At 42.7% G+C, this 13,966-nt stretch overlaps 1 protein-coding gene across 2 annotated transcripts in view; it reads left to right on the plus strand.

Annotated features, from left to right (window-relative positions):
- The window catches only part of LOC127181627 (NACHT, LRR and PYD domains-containing protein 3), a 35,099-nt gene that overhangs the window by 8,349 nt on the left and 12,784 nt on the right, over positions 1 to 13,966 (plus strand). For both annotated transcript variants that reach the window (XM_051136442.1, XM_051136443.1), the window contains exons 3-7: positions 123 to 230; positions 567 to 674; positions 10,393 to 10,500; positions 10,977 to 11,046; positions 13,178 to 13,379. In XM_051136442.1, the coding sequence (XP_050992399.1) occupies positions 123 to 230; positions 567 to 674; positions 10,393 to 10,500; positions 10,977 to 11,046; positions 13,178 to 13,379 (596 nt within the window). The remainder of the gene's footprint in view (positions 1 to 122; positions 231 to 566; positions 675 to 10,392; positions 10,501 to 10,976; positions 11,047 to 13,177; positions 13,380 to 13,966) is intronic.

The following is a 13,966-nucleotide window of genomic DNA, read 5'->3' on the forward strand; positions in this document are numbered from 1 at the left end:
ATGTGTGAGTGACATTTGTGGAAACACCTGGTTATTTTAGGCAATTTAGAAATTTTCACATTTGTGAAAATTAATAGTGCTGTGACAAATGTTGTGTCAAATTTTTGTTGTTGTTGTGTTAGTGTGTTTCAGACAGAATCTCCTGAACCCAGCTGTGTGTCTATAAAGAGTGACTGGTCAATGAAGGATCTACCTTGGTTCAGTGAGACAGACTCTCCTGCTAATGTGAGGTAAGGACAGTATAATGGTTTACAGGATTAAATCAGCTCATTTGACTGTATTCTCTGAACTGGAAGAGTGTGTGATTCTTTGGAGAGAACAGTAATGTGCAGATATTTAACTGTACTCTATAGTTTATAGTAATGAAAAGTGTATATACATGGATTTTTATTATTGATCAACATTTAAACTGAAGAAAAAGAGAATCAGAGACTCCAACAGAAAGATAAAGAGATGCATGAGTGACAATGAGGAAATGAGGACAGCTGTGAGAATTGTTGTGTTAAATTGTTGTTGTTATGAGAGTTGTGATGTTGAATAAAGCATTAATGTCATTCTTGTGTTAGTGTGTTTCAGACAGAATCTCCTAAACCCAGCTGTGTGTCTATAAAGAGTGACTGGTCAATGAAGGATCTACCTTGGTTCAGTGAGACAGACTCTCCTGCTAATGTGAGGTAAGGACAGTATAATGGTTTACAGGATTAAATCAGCTCATTTGACTGTATTCTCTGAACTGGAAGAGTGTGTGATTCTTTGGAGAGAACAGTAATGTGCAGATATTTAACTGTACTCTATAGTTTATAGTACTGAAAAGTGTATATACATGGATTTTTATTATTGATCAACATTTAAACTGAAGAAAAAGAGAATCAGAGACTCCAACAGAAAGATAAAGAGATGCATGAGTGACAATGAGGAAATAAGGACAGCTGTGAGAATTGTTGTGTTAAATTGTTGTTGTTTGTTAGTGTTAGTAGTTTCGTTTTGTGTGAAAAGACGACAGAAAAGCTGGGATGTTTTAAAAGACTGCAGGGCATAGGTGCCAATCCCCACGGAAATAATCGAGCACCCACAGAAAAACACAAGATAGTCTCCGTTCATTTTAAGCAATAAGAAATGCATTGCAGGTTTTACGACTTTATTCTTGTTTTCATAGTTTATTTAAAGCCATTTAAATGTCATTAGTGTATGACAGGGTGCCAGCACGAATCCTTTTGGCTTGCAGCTGGCTTCCTCTCCCATATGATCAGATATTACGTATGTATATTATGCGCCCTCAAACATTGTCATGTATACGCACGAATAAGTGCTTATTATAAACAGGTATTTATTCAATAATTTTATTTAGTGAAGCGCAACCCTCATAGAAAGAATGTGTGTATTATTTGGTAACTAATGTATTTGCAGCTTGTGTGCAGTTTTTGTCTGGCCAAAAAACAGACAGAATTTGCATGCCCTGCTGTAGCTAAAATTTTGACCGGTTGATGAAAAACAAGCTTAATTCAGACTAGTTATCTAGATTATTTATGGAACAGATAAGATGCATACAATAATTTATTAAAAATTATCATTTTGACTTAACCCTTTTCTTTATTTAAAGGCTGAAATGTGAGGTTTTTCTTTTTTCATGAAACTTTTTCCACAGCTTTATTTGAAAATTTATATTAGATATTTTTAGCATGCCATTAGTTAAACTGTTGTCAGTCATGTTGTCATTTAAATGAATGAATAAAAATCATTCTATTTGTTGTTTGTTAATTTTAAATGTAAAACTTTTGTGTTCGTACTTTTTGAACATTTCCAGTACATTTTATCAGTACCATGATAATACTGATAACCGTGATCATTTGATCACTATAATCATGATAGCTACGTTTACATACACGTTTTGTGCTGTTATTGACTTTTGTGCTGTAGTTTTTTTTGACTGAAAAAAGTGAAGAAAGCAAATTTGTCTCCAGCCTTTTGCAATTGGCCAGCTGTGACTTTAATATTTTATTTGTGTATTTAACATTTTTAAATGGTCTACAGGAGCATGCTTTCAGTTAAGTAATGCTAACTTGTTTGTCACATAACAATTTATAAATTTGTTTAGAGATTTTTGGATTCAACTGACTTGATTTTCCTTGTCCTTTTTAAATAAAATGATGTATATATTAAGAAATTTTATTTATGAAATGTATATATTGTAAAGAATCCGACCTCTGTGGTTCCCCCCCCCTCAATCCTCACCAGAGGTTGCTATCTCCCGTATGTTGATTCTGCCACAGACACTCCATAACCCACAGACAACCATTTCCTTTTCCTTCCCTATATACACTTCCGGGTTTCGCACACACATTGCGAAGTCTTCTTTTGCCCCGGCTGACATTTCTGAGCGTTGTTGATTACTCTATTGGATTACTGTGTTTTTGACCCTGGACTGTATTTCTTGTTGTTTGATGCTATTCTACCTGCCTATTGACCCTCTGCATTGTTTATGGACTATTGTTTGCTCTGCCTGCCCTGACCACAAACCCGTCTAAACGACTCTGCCTCTGTCTCATCTCTGATAAGCCTGTTTTTCTGTGTATTGACCCCGCCTGTATCACTGTGATTTTTGCAATAAATGCTGCAAATGGATCCTAACTCTGCTGACCCATCATTACAGAAGACTTTGCCAAACATCGATCCAGCAGCGGTTTACAGATTATCAACGGAAATCTTAGCCCAAGCCAGCATTCTTGCAGCTCATCAGCAACAGCTCACACGCCTCACGACTCTCACGAAAGAATTGGTAAAGACTTTACAGTCGCTTACAGTCACCGTTGTTTGAAATTTGAATTGACCTGCCTTTCCCTCGTTTGAAACTTTAAACGCTTTAAAGAAGTGTTTGATTTCCCCCGAGGGAGGAGACAGCGTGGGGGAACAGATTCTCACATTGCACCAAGGGAAAAATATCGCAGTGGAATTTGCTCTGGCCTTCTGTATGCTCTCTGCACAAACTGGCTGGCCGGATGATCCATTAAAACTGCACTTTCGGAAGGGCTTGAGTCATGAACTACAAGCTGAGCTCACTTGTCGGGACGAGGGAAAAACTTTGGATGAACTGATCACTCAAGGAGACCGAACAGGAGCTCGACGTTCTATTTGCTGAGCCCTCCGTTAGTTCCCGAACAAGAAGCTATGCAAGTGGGACACACACGACTTACTCCTGAGGAGAGAAATCTTCGTTACCAACTGAATCTCTGCCTATATTGTGGTGAATCTGGCCACATGAAAGCCTCATGTCCTTCCTGACCCAAACAGCACACTTCCACTGCGGTGAGTCAGTCTCCTCACACGTCTAAATCTGTTAAGGTCCCTGTCAGTATTTATTTATTTTTTTCTGATGAACAGATTAACACTACGGCTCTAGTAGATTCTGGAGGAGCAGGAAACTTTATTGATGTTGACTTCGCTGAAAGTCATGGTCTACCTCTCATGCCCTGTAAATCTCCTTTGGCAGTGGCAGCACTAGATGGGAGACCTCCGGCCGAGTTCAAAACACCACTTGCGACATCCGTCTGACCACCGGCACTCTACATACTGAAATCATCCATTTCTTCATAATCCAAGCACCCAATAAAATCCTGTCATACTCTGGCTCCCCTGGTGTCAGCCTCATGATCCTCAGATTTTTGGACTGAGGGTCAAATAGCTCAATGATCAGACAAATGTTTAACACAAAGTCTTCAGACTCCCAAACCAATGTTACTGGAAGCAGCCACAGTCAAGTTGGACTCCTCAAACACAGCTAAAGTTCTTCCTGAATATTACGACCTAGCTGAGGCTTTTAGCAAGAGCAAGGCTACCCAACTACCTCCACTTCGACCCAGCGACTGTGCCATTGAGTTGCTCCCAGGAACCACTCCACCCAGGGGCAGAATTTTTTCCCTTTTTTCAGCCCAAAACTGAGTCCATGAAAGCTTACATAGAAGAAGAACTGGCCAAAGGCTTTATTGTTCCTTCCACCTCTCCTGCATCAGCTTGATTCTTCTTTGTTAAGAAGAAAGATGGCAGTCTCCGGCCTTGCATCGACTACAGAGGCTTAAAAGAAATGAAATAACTGTCAAGTACCGATATCCTTTGCCCCTAGTTCCACCAGCTTTAGAACAACTCCACTCAGCTAAATACCTTACCAAGCTCGATCTACGCAATGCGTATAATTTGATTTGCATCAGAGAGGGTGACGAGTGGAAGACAGCCTTTTCCACCACTTCTGGCCACTATGAGTACTGGGTCATGCCCTTCGGGCTAGTCAACAGTCCTTCTGTGTTTCAAGCCTTCATTAACAACGTTTTTTGGGACATGCTTGGCAGATGTGTTATTGTTTACATGGACGACATTCTCGTTTACTCAGATTCCTTAGAAACTCACATCACGCATGTCAGAGCTGTGCTGCCACATCTGATCTCCCACCGACTGTACGCCAAAGCTGAGAAATGCGAGTTTCACCAGACCTCAACCACATTCCAGGATTATGTGGTAAGTCCTGAGGGAGTGGCTATGGATGATCGCAAGGTTCAAGCAGTCTTGAATTGGCCCCGGCCAACAACCATCAAAGAATTGCAGAGGTTCCTTGGATTTGTTCATTTTTACAGACGTTTCAGCTCCATAGCAGCTCCTTTAACTTCTATGACCAAGGGGGGGGGAGAAATCACTTGTCTTGGTCGTTGGCAGCTGACTGCGCCTTCAACCTCCTCAAAGAATGTTTTTCCACAGCCCCCATTCTACACCACCCTGAGCCTGAGTTTATTGTCCAGATTGATGCCTCCAGTACTGTGTAGGGCCAGTCCTTTCACAACGTCATGGCAGCCCACCTAAACTCTTCCCATGTGCCTACTATTCCCGCAAGCTAAATCAGGCTGAACAGAACTACGACGTAGGCAACCGTGAGGTACTCCCCATGAAAGCAGCCTTTGAGGAGTGGCGACACTGGCTTGAATGAGCCAAACTTCCCTTCACAGTCCTCAATGATCATCGTAATCTGGAATATCTACGATCAGAAAAAAGACTCAACCACAGGCAGGCCAGGTGGGCCTTATTCTTTACTCGTTTCCAATTCACCTTAACTTACCACCCTGGGTCAAAACACACTAAAGCAGATGCTCTCTCACGTCAGTTTGAATCTACCTACCAACCTCTCCCACCTAATCCCATCCTACCATCAACTCTTACTGTAGCGCCCGTTCAGTGGGATGTCATGACAGAGATTGCTGAGACGCAAGGCACAGATCCATCACCTCCTGAATGCCCTCCCAACAGGACATTTGTTCCTCCTCCCCTGAGAAATCATGTTATTCAACTGGTTCATGACATTCCGAGCTCTGGACACTCTGGGATCTCAGCCACTATTCATCTCCTCACCAACAGGTTCTGGTGGCCTTCACTCCGTTTTGACACCATTGCCTTTGTAAAGAACTGTGAGACCTGAAATATCTCCAAATTCTCCAAACAACTACCTGCCGGGCTGCTCCAGCCTCTGCCCATTCCTCAAAGACCCTGGTCACACATAGCCATAGACTTCGTCACTGGTTTACCCCTCTCCATTGGCTATACCACCATCTTGACAGTCATTGATTACCCACTGCCCTGGAGACAGCTGAGGCTCTTTGTGAATTTGTATTCTGCTTTTATGGACTCCCTGATGATGTTGTATCTGACCGAGGATCTCAGTTCACCTCCCATGTTTGGACCACCTTCTTCAAATGTCCCTTGGTCTGGGGAGCCATCTGATCTGCCTGCTGTCAATGACTGGTTAAGAAGTGAAGCCACTTGAAATACAGCCCATACTCATCTACAACACGCAATCAGGAGGCAAAAGGAACTGGGTGATTGCCATCACCGTCCCAACTCTGAGTTTGTCCCTGGATCATGGGTTTGGCTCTCCGCCAGAGAAGTTTGACTCAGACTCCCCTGCCGCAAACTCAGTCCCAGGTACGTGGGTCCATTCAAAGTCGTGAAACAAATAACTCCTGTTTCCTATTATTTGGCTCTACCCCCTCAATATCGTATCTCACCCACTTTTCATGTTTCTCTGCTTAAGGCCGCTGGTGCTCTGAGAGGGGTGGATGACCTAGATGAGGCCCGGATTCAGAGTCCCCCTCCGCTGATCACAGATGGTGAGGAGGCTTATTGGGTTCAAGAGGTTCTTGACTCTATCGGGGTGGAGTCTTTTAATATCTCGTGGACTGGGAGGGGTACGGTCCAGAGGAGAGGTCTTGGGTCAATGCCAAGGACATTCTGGACCCCACTCTGACCACTGAATTTTACTTGGCCTATTCCGGATAGGCCGGCCCCTCGCCCTCGTGGAAGACCCCGGCACCACCCACCTTCTCACGTCTATTGACCTAATATGGCTTCCCAAGCCTGAGGCCTGACAGAGAGGGGCCTGACACTTGTGCTGCAGCAACAAGGAGAATTACTCTCTTCTATAACAGCAATGGGTTTTGTGGGTGTGCAAATGTAATGGAGCAACTTCAGCACTGACAGTAACACAACACTCCAACATCTGATCTGGATTGGGACTCAACCTTCCTTTCTTCAACCTCAACCCTTATGCATAAGGAGTGCTTCGGCTGTGATTCAGGGTTCAGCATTATCCTGGATAGGGACCCTGCTGCTCGGGAAGAAAGTAGCTCAAGAGCCACTAGAGTGGACCTATCGCTTGGGTCAATGACTAGGTAGCAGTGTTGGGCAAGTTACTCTGAAAATATAATTAAAAATTACTGATTACTCCTTTTAAAAGTAATCAAATTACTGTTCTGATTACCTTATTTCAAAAGTAATTAGTTACATTACTAGTTACAGTACTTTTTTTCTGTATATCCACAAAATTTACGTGAAACAGTAAGTTTGTGTGTTGCCTAACATCCCAGCATAAACGCTCCCAAAAAAATGTGTTATTAAAGCATCAACATTCACAAACCACTGTTATCTTCACTAAAAGCTGTAGGCTGCTGCATGCGTGGTTGCAGAATGCACAGCATTTCGAATGGTGAGTGTATTCTCTGAATACAACATTGTAGATTCTAGAAATCAACATTGTTCAACGTTGCAAACACGTGTTATAAATAGAAACTTATAGAAACATAGAAAATAGACACTTATAAATAGAAACTTATATTAGTTGTTCTTGTTGCTTTTGTGCAATACACGAATAGCAATTCATTTGTTTGAGATATTTTATGTTTAGATATTTCTATTTTGTGGGAGTCCCGCAAATCATTCTCAAAGCATTCTCTGTTGCATCAATTTGGAAATTGTCACAATTCTGTCTGTTTGTATTCTTAGTTTCTCCCATTGTCTCCCCCCATCGATCTGTCTACTTTGGTTTAGTCCCTGTTAGCGTTATCTGGTTCACCTGTCTGTCATTATTAGTTAGCCTTTATAAATCTGTCTTTGTCATGAGTTCCCTGTCTGTCTTTATTGTTGAATTGAGTTTCTGTGTGTGTGGATATCGCTCTGTGTTCCTACCTGTTCCTCTTCAAAGTAATTAAAATAAGATTTGTTTCGTACGTTGTATCCTGTCTTCCATCCAGCACCAGCAAACGTAACAGAAAGACCGACCAAAACAGTTTTTTCCGGCATCTTCCCCTGCGTCTATTTTTCCGTTTTTTCCCTCAGTGTTTTTGTTTTTTGATTATTATTATGGATCCTACCATTCTCCTCATTCTCCTGAAGCAGGGGGAACGCTCTCTCGAGGACCACACCCGTGATTACATCTTCCTGGCAGAACACTCCCACTTTCCAGTTCCAAGTTCTACTACGCTGGACTTAACACCACCACCAAGGCGCTGCTATCTGGGGAGGGTCCTCAAGAGAGCCTGCCGGAGTACATCGAGTGGGTGCTGGCGTCCTGTGGATCGTCGTGGACCATCGACATCATCGAGGAGGACGTCATCCCCACTCTAGACCCAGAGCCCAGCCAACCAGCACCCCGACATGCGGAGTTTGAGCCCGAGCCCACAGCGGATGACGAGCCAGAGCCACGAGCGACAGAGCTAAAGATCGCCACAGAGCCTGAGCCTTACACGTCCGATCAGGTGCGAGAGCCGGCTACAGCTACCGTGACAGGGGAGTGCAACATGGAGCAAGTGAGGGCTATGGAGAGCCCTGCCCACTGCACCACTGCTGGGGGTGAGCTGGAAGATAACTCTGGGGACTTAATTGATTTTTCTACGGAAGTTCTAAAAATTAACTCTGGGGATTTAATAGACTTCTTTACAGAAATATCTACCTGTCACGTTATGCCGGCCTGTATGGAATCCCCATCCACCCTCCCTCTTCTGCCTACGTCAACGTCTGTCTGCTCACCGCTGTCCCCTGACAGCCCCTCTGCTCACCCTCAGTCTTCCACCTGTGCAGTGGGCTCGCCGCGGGTCTGCCAGCTTCCATCGGCGTCAGGGCTGGAGGATCCCTCATCTCTGCCTCCAGCCTCAGAGTCCAGAACTCCGCCTCGGCCCTCCGACCCTGCGGCTCCACCACGGCTCTCAGCGCCCTCGTCTCCATCGTCGCCCATCGGTCCACCAGCTCCACCGGGCTCCCTCGTCTCTTCGGCTCCGCCCTGGTCGGTCGTCGTCCCTCCGTCACCTCAGGACTCTGTTCCTGGTGTCTGCGCCTCGTCACTCCGTCCCACCGGCTCCTAAGGACTCCTCCCTCCCTCCGGCACAGCCTCCATCCTCTGTCGCTCCGGCTCCGCCGCGGACCTCCGGATCTCCGCCTACGCCTTGGTCGCCAGAGCCTAGGGCTCCGCCTTGGCCCTCCGGATCCTCGGTGTCGCCCTGGATCTTCGGCTCTTCATCTCCGCCTCGGGCTCCTTCACCAGCTGCTCTGCCTCTGTCGGTCGGCCCCATGGAGTCGTCAGCCCTTCTTCCACCATGGCTCTTCCCTCCATCGGCTCCACCGTGGGTCATCATGGCTGTGTTCTGCGTCCTGCTAGGTTCCTCCTTCTCCGGGTCCCTCCTGTTTCCTTCCTGGCTCCTCCCACCATCGTCACCGCCTTGGACTTTGTTTTTTGTCCTTATCACTCTGTTTTTTGTCCCCCTCCCGGGGTTCCGTCCTCCGCCGAAGCCTCCTCCCACATGGACTCTGTTTTTCTGCTGTTTTTCGCCCCTCTTGTCTGTTTTGTTTTTTGTTTTCTACGGCGCGAGGACGTGCCTATTTGGAGGGGGGCGTAATGTCACAGTTCTGTCTGTTTGTATTCTTAGTTTCTCCCATTGTCTCCCCCCGTCGATCTGTCTACTTTGGTTTAGTCCCTGTTAGCGTTAACTGGTTCACCTGTCTGTCATTATTAGTTAGCCTTTATAAATCTGTCTTTGTCATGAGTTCCCTGTCGGTCTTTATTGTTGAATTGAGTTTCTGTGTGTGTGGATATCGCTCTGTGTTCCTACCTGTTCCTCTTGAAAGTAATTAAAATAAGATTTGTTCCGTACGTTGTATCCTGTCTTCCATCCAGCACCAGCAAACGTAACAGAAATTATAATGCGTTAAATTACTCCGTTATTAAAAAAATAATCAAATTACAGTAACGTGTTACAAAGTAATGCGTTACTGCGCAACACTGCTAGGTAGCATGCAGAGCTGATAGTTGATGGTGTAGAGAACTTTGGCCTAGAAAACCTGGATAGCTGCTACCATATAGAGAGCTTGAACCAGCTTCACCAGCAGTAGAATAGGCTCAGGCCACTATGGCCAATGTAGCTCTGCAGGGCTCAGAAGGGAGGATAGCCTTGGCAGTCCATCTCAGGGCCATGGGATACAAAGATGCATGGTAACTTTCTCTTTGAGGGAAGGAACTTCTCATACCCCATCTGCTCGATGCTGTTATAGAAGTAAGGGCAGCCAAGACGCAGGCCGAGAAGGAGCATGCCATAACCTAGTACGTTTGTTGTGAACTCCCAGGGAAGAACAGGGCAAGTCTCTAACAGGGTGCTCTGTGGTGGTGCCCAGCTGCAGAAACCATTCGCCAAGTTGGCAATGAGCTGGCTCCTCCGGAGCCCAGTCTGTGCCGAGGTCCTCATTGTCTCCGGTGGGGACGCGTATGATAAGGTGACCAGACATGCCACTTACCGGGGACATGTTCTGCCCAGGATTTTGAAATTGCCTTAAAAAAAACATGGTATTGGCTGTTTGCGCTGCACAGATTGATCGTTGTATGACATCAAAGAAACGTGAGAGTGATTCAAAAGCATAAGGGGCCGTCTGCTCTGCTCTTTATAGCTCTCATGGTAATTACATGTCATACAACAGTCGATCTGCACAGCGCAAACAGCCAACACCTGGTTTAGGCAATTTAAAAATCTTAGGCAGAATGCTCCCCAGAATGTGACACATGAGAAATGTTGTGTTAAATTATTGTTGTTGTGTTAGTCTGATTCAGAGAAAATCTCCTGAACCCAGCTGTGTGTCTATGAAAAGTGAGCAGTCAATGAATCGTCCACCGCTCTGTATTGAGACAGACTCTCCTGCTAATGTAAGGTAAGGACAGTATCATGGTTTACAGCAGGGGTCACTGAACTTGGTCCAGGTGGGCTGGTGTCCTGCACAGTGTAGTTCCAACTTACCTCAACACACCTGCCTGAAAGTTTCAAGTATAGCTAGTAAGACCTTGATTAACTGGCTTCTGGTGTGTTTAATTAGGGTTGCAGCTAAACTCTGTCCGGCCCTCCAGGAGATTTAGTTGGTGGCCCCTGGTTTATAAGATTAAATAAGTTCATTAGTATTCTCTGAGTTGGAAGAGTCTATGGTACTGAGGAGTGAACAGTAACTAAGTTTCCACCCACTTTTTGTGCTGTTCCGATACAGTGAAAATACTTAAAATTATTTGTTCATTAGCATAAACGTTTTAATGCACGAAAACCTTTTTTCACCAAAAATAATGAGAAGTGTACATACTGTACATGGATTACATTTATTAAATTGGTCTAAACTAGAAATGCTCTTACAAATTACAGAAACAAAACAGATAAATCAAAGTCAGAATCAAACTCTACTGAAAAGAAGCAGTTGGACTCCATCTTTAAGGTAAGTGTGTGTGTGTCTACCTGGTATTCCCTGCATTATGGAGACCAAAAGGACCACAAGTAAAGTATTACCATTTGGTCTCCATGAAGAAAATATCTTATAAATCATACAGAATTAAGTACAAAATAAAAAATAAAAAAATAAAAAAATAAAAAAAATTGAAAAATGCACGTGTGATAGGTAGGTTAAAGGGGTCATCGGATGCTAAGTTCACTTTTTCATGTTGTTTGAACATGAATGTGTGTTGGCAGTGTATGTACAAATCTACCCTATGATGATAAAAATCCATGTAGTGTTTTTTAATTAATTTGTAAAAATAATATCCCCTTTTTCAAATCGAGCCGTTCTCAGATGCCTGTCGGTGTGCAGCACACCGACAGAGGCCGCTCCCACGATAGTTGATTGACATGAGCTCTTACCTCAGACCAGCTGTCACAGTCCAGTAACTTTCCTTGTTTCGATGCCAAAGCAGGGATGTAAGTTAGACAAGAATATCTCTGATTAAGCAAATGAGGTGTTGTGTTGCTGGATGTAATAATGAACATAGTGGTCGTCATTTACTCCCGACATCTGAGCAGCTGAAGATGCAGTAGATTACATTTTTTTGTGAATGGAATGCACCTCCCGATCTACATATATCCGACTATGTTCGGGCGAATCATTCATGATCCAGCTTCACTTACAGCAGAAGTGTGTATAAGCTTTTTTTATGAATCTTTGCAATCACCTTTCCTTATAACGTGGTAGTTAGGAAGTTTAGCGGCTAAACGCGGCTAAATGCAGCTGAAGTAAACAGGCTCGTCAATCCACAGAGAGAAGAGAGGGGCAGGGCGAGCAGAGCTCATTTGCATTTAAAGGAACAACCCCTTAGAATGAGATGATTTTTGCAGAGCTGATTTTGGCAATGTAAAAAGGGTGTTGTTTTACAAAAAGCACTGAGAATTTTTAATCAAAGTATATTAGAGACTTTTCATAAAGACCCTAAAGAATCATATCAACTTGTGGAAAATGGGCATCAGATGACCCCTTTAAGGTTTAGGCTAAGGAGACAGAAAATACAGTTTGGACAGTATGAAAACCATTACTTCTAAGGAATGTCCTTCTGTGTATGTGTGTGTGTGTGTGTGTGTGTGTGTGTGTGTGTCTCCAATTATACATTACAGTACTTTCTTGACATTCAAGAAAGTGTGACATACAGAATTTTACTTCTGCCTGTTTTCCACCCTTTCTCTGAACAGGCTGTTTTTGTCTAAGTACTTTTAAGAGGTCTATACCTAAATGATCTCTGTTATGATTGGCTAGCCTCATAGCATGTGACAATTAGTGGTCATACTGTTGTTGACCATGGTACACATAATTAGTGCTTTAGTTCATTAGTTTGAGTGAACCGGGAAGGGAGCTCTATGAAATTAATGTTATGGTTATGGTATGCTTATGCAATTATAACTGCTGTGTAAATGCATACATTCAGAAAAGTTAGAGGAGTTGCCCATCTTAAGGAAATCAAATATCATCCCTTAATGGAAAAGTTATTTCTGTCACTGCTTGTAGGTTAAGGTATTATTTTTTGGATTTTATCCTGATTTTTTTTTTAAATAATGTCTTCTGCCGGGCTGCCTTACCCTGTAGCCCAGAAATATGAAGAATACATGATATTGTTATAGGATATTTTGTTATCTTTGATATTTTGAGTTTAATTTATAATTACTGGATATATTTGCTATATATCTATTCATGGTTGATTAACATTACTTAAATGATGATCAGAGGCTTATAGTTACATTTCATTAAGAGTTGTGTTGATGTGATTGTGATTGGTTAATTGCAAACACAGTATTGTTCACTGAAATGTTTGTTGTGTGAATTTTGTTTCAATATTACATTAAAGGTGGGAAAATACTTGGATTCAATTTTTTTATTTATTTACTTTTTTCCTCACATATCAGAAACCTGCAGTAATAACATTGGTGTGTAGAAACCTGCAGTAATAACATTTTTATGTGTTCACTGTTTGAGGCTTAAATGAATAAATATATGAATGAATGAATGCATGAATATAGTCCTGCCAGTTGTAAACTGATCCATCATTTGCTCAATGGATGGTCATTGTTTGAATATTTACTAATTTTAGAATCTCAATCACCAAATCATCCCTCTGATGAAGAAAGAGCTGCAGATGTTTAAAAGAGTTCTGAGCCTAGATTACCCATCATGGTCTGAGAGAGAAGAGGAAGATGAAGGTCAGAGAAAAGTCAGAGAAGGGCTTCTGAAGATCACACTGACTGTCCTGAAGGAGATGAAGCAGACAGACCTTGCTAACACACTACAGACGAGTAAGAGCTACAAGTCACTTGCTTTGTGAAAACACACTCACTTTAAATAATAACTAGATATATAAACATTATACACAAAAGGATGGTGGCTTGACAAAGTCTTGTCTAATAGTTTTGAAATCATTTTTAAAGTTTTTGTCATCAGACTTCAGACCCCAGTAGCTCACTGATAGCAGTTTCTTCACAAGTAACAACAGTCTCTTGCTGCAGATGTTATTGAATGCAGAATGCATATTCTGTTGCTAACTCGCTTATAAGCTTAATTGTTTCATTCCTTGCATCATGTGCTATTTGTTCATCAAACATGATTTTAAAAATGTGTTTGCTTCTTTTACAATTGATGAATCCAGACTGTGCAGCATTTTTTAGTGATTTGGAATAATAAAAAGATCATTCAGAGTTAAGAGTTTGAATTTCAGAGGAACTAAAAGGAACATTGCAAGACTTACACCAAACAATAAACCAAACACATTGGCTGCAAATGCAACAGAGACCAATCAACTTGTGCCATGTAGTCAATGATTTGATAGCTAGTGATTGGTATTAAAGACCTATCAGCCTGCATCATCTAGAGTTTTATAACAGAA

Source organism: Labeo rohita, chromosome 19 (assembly GCF_022985175.1).
Source record: "Labeo rohita strain BAU-BD-2019 chromosome 19, IGBB_LRoh.1.0, whole genome shotgun sequence".
Taxonomy (NCBI): domain Eukaryota; kingdom Metazoa; phylum Chordata; class Actinopteri; order Cypriniformes; family Cyprinidae; genus Labeo; species Labeo rohita.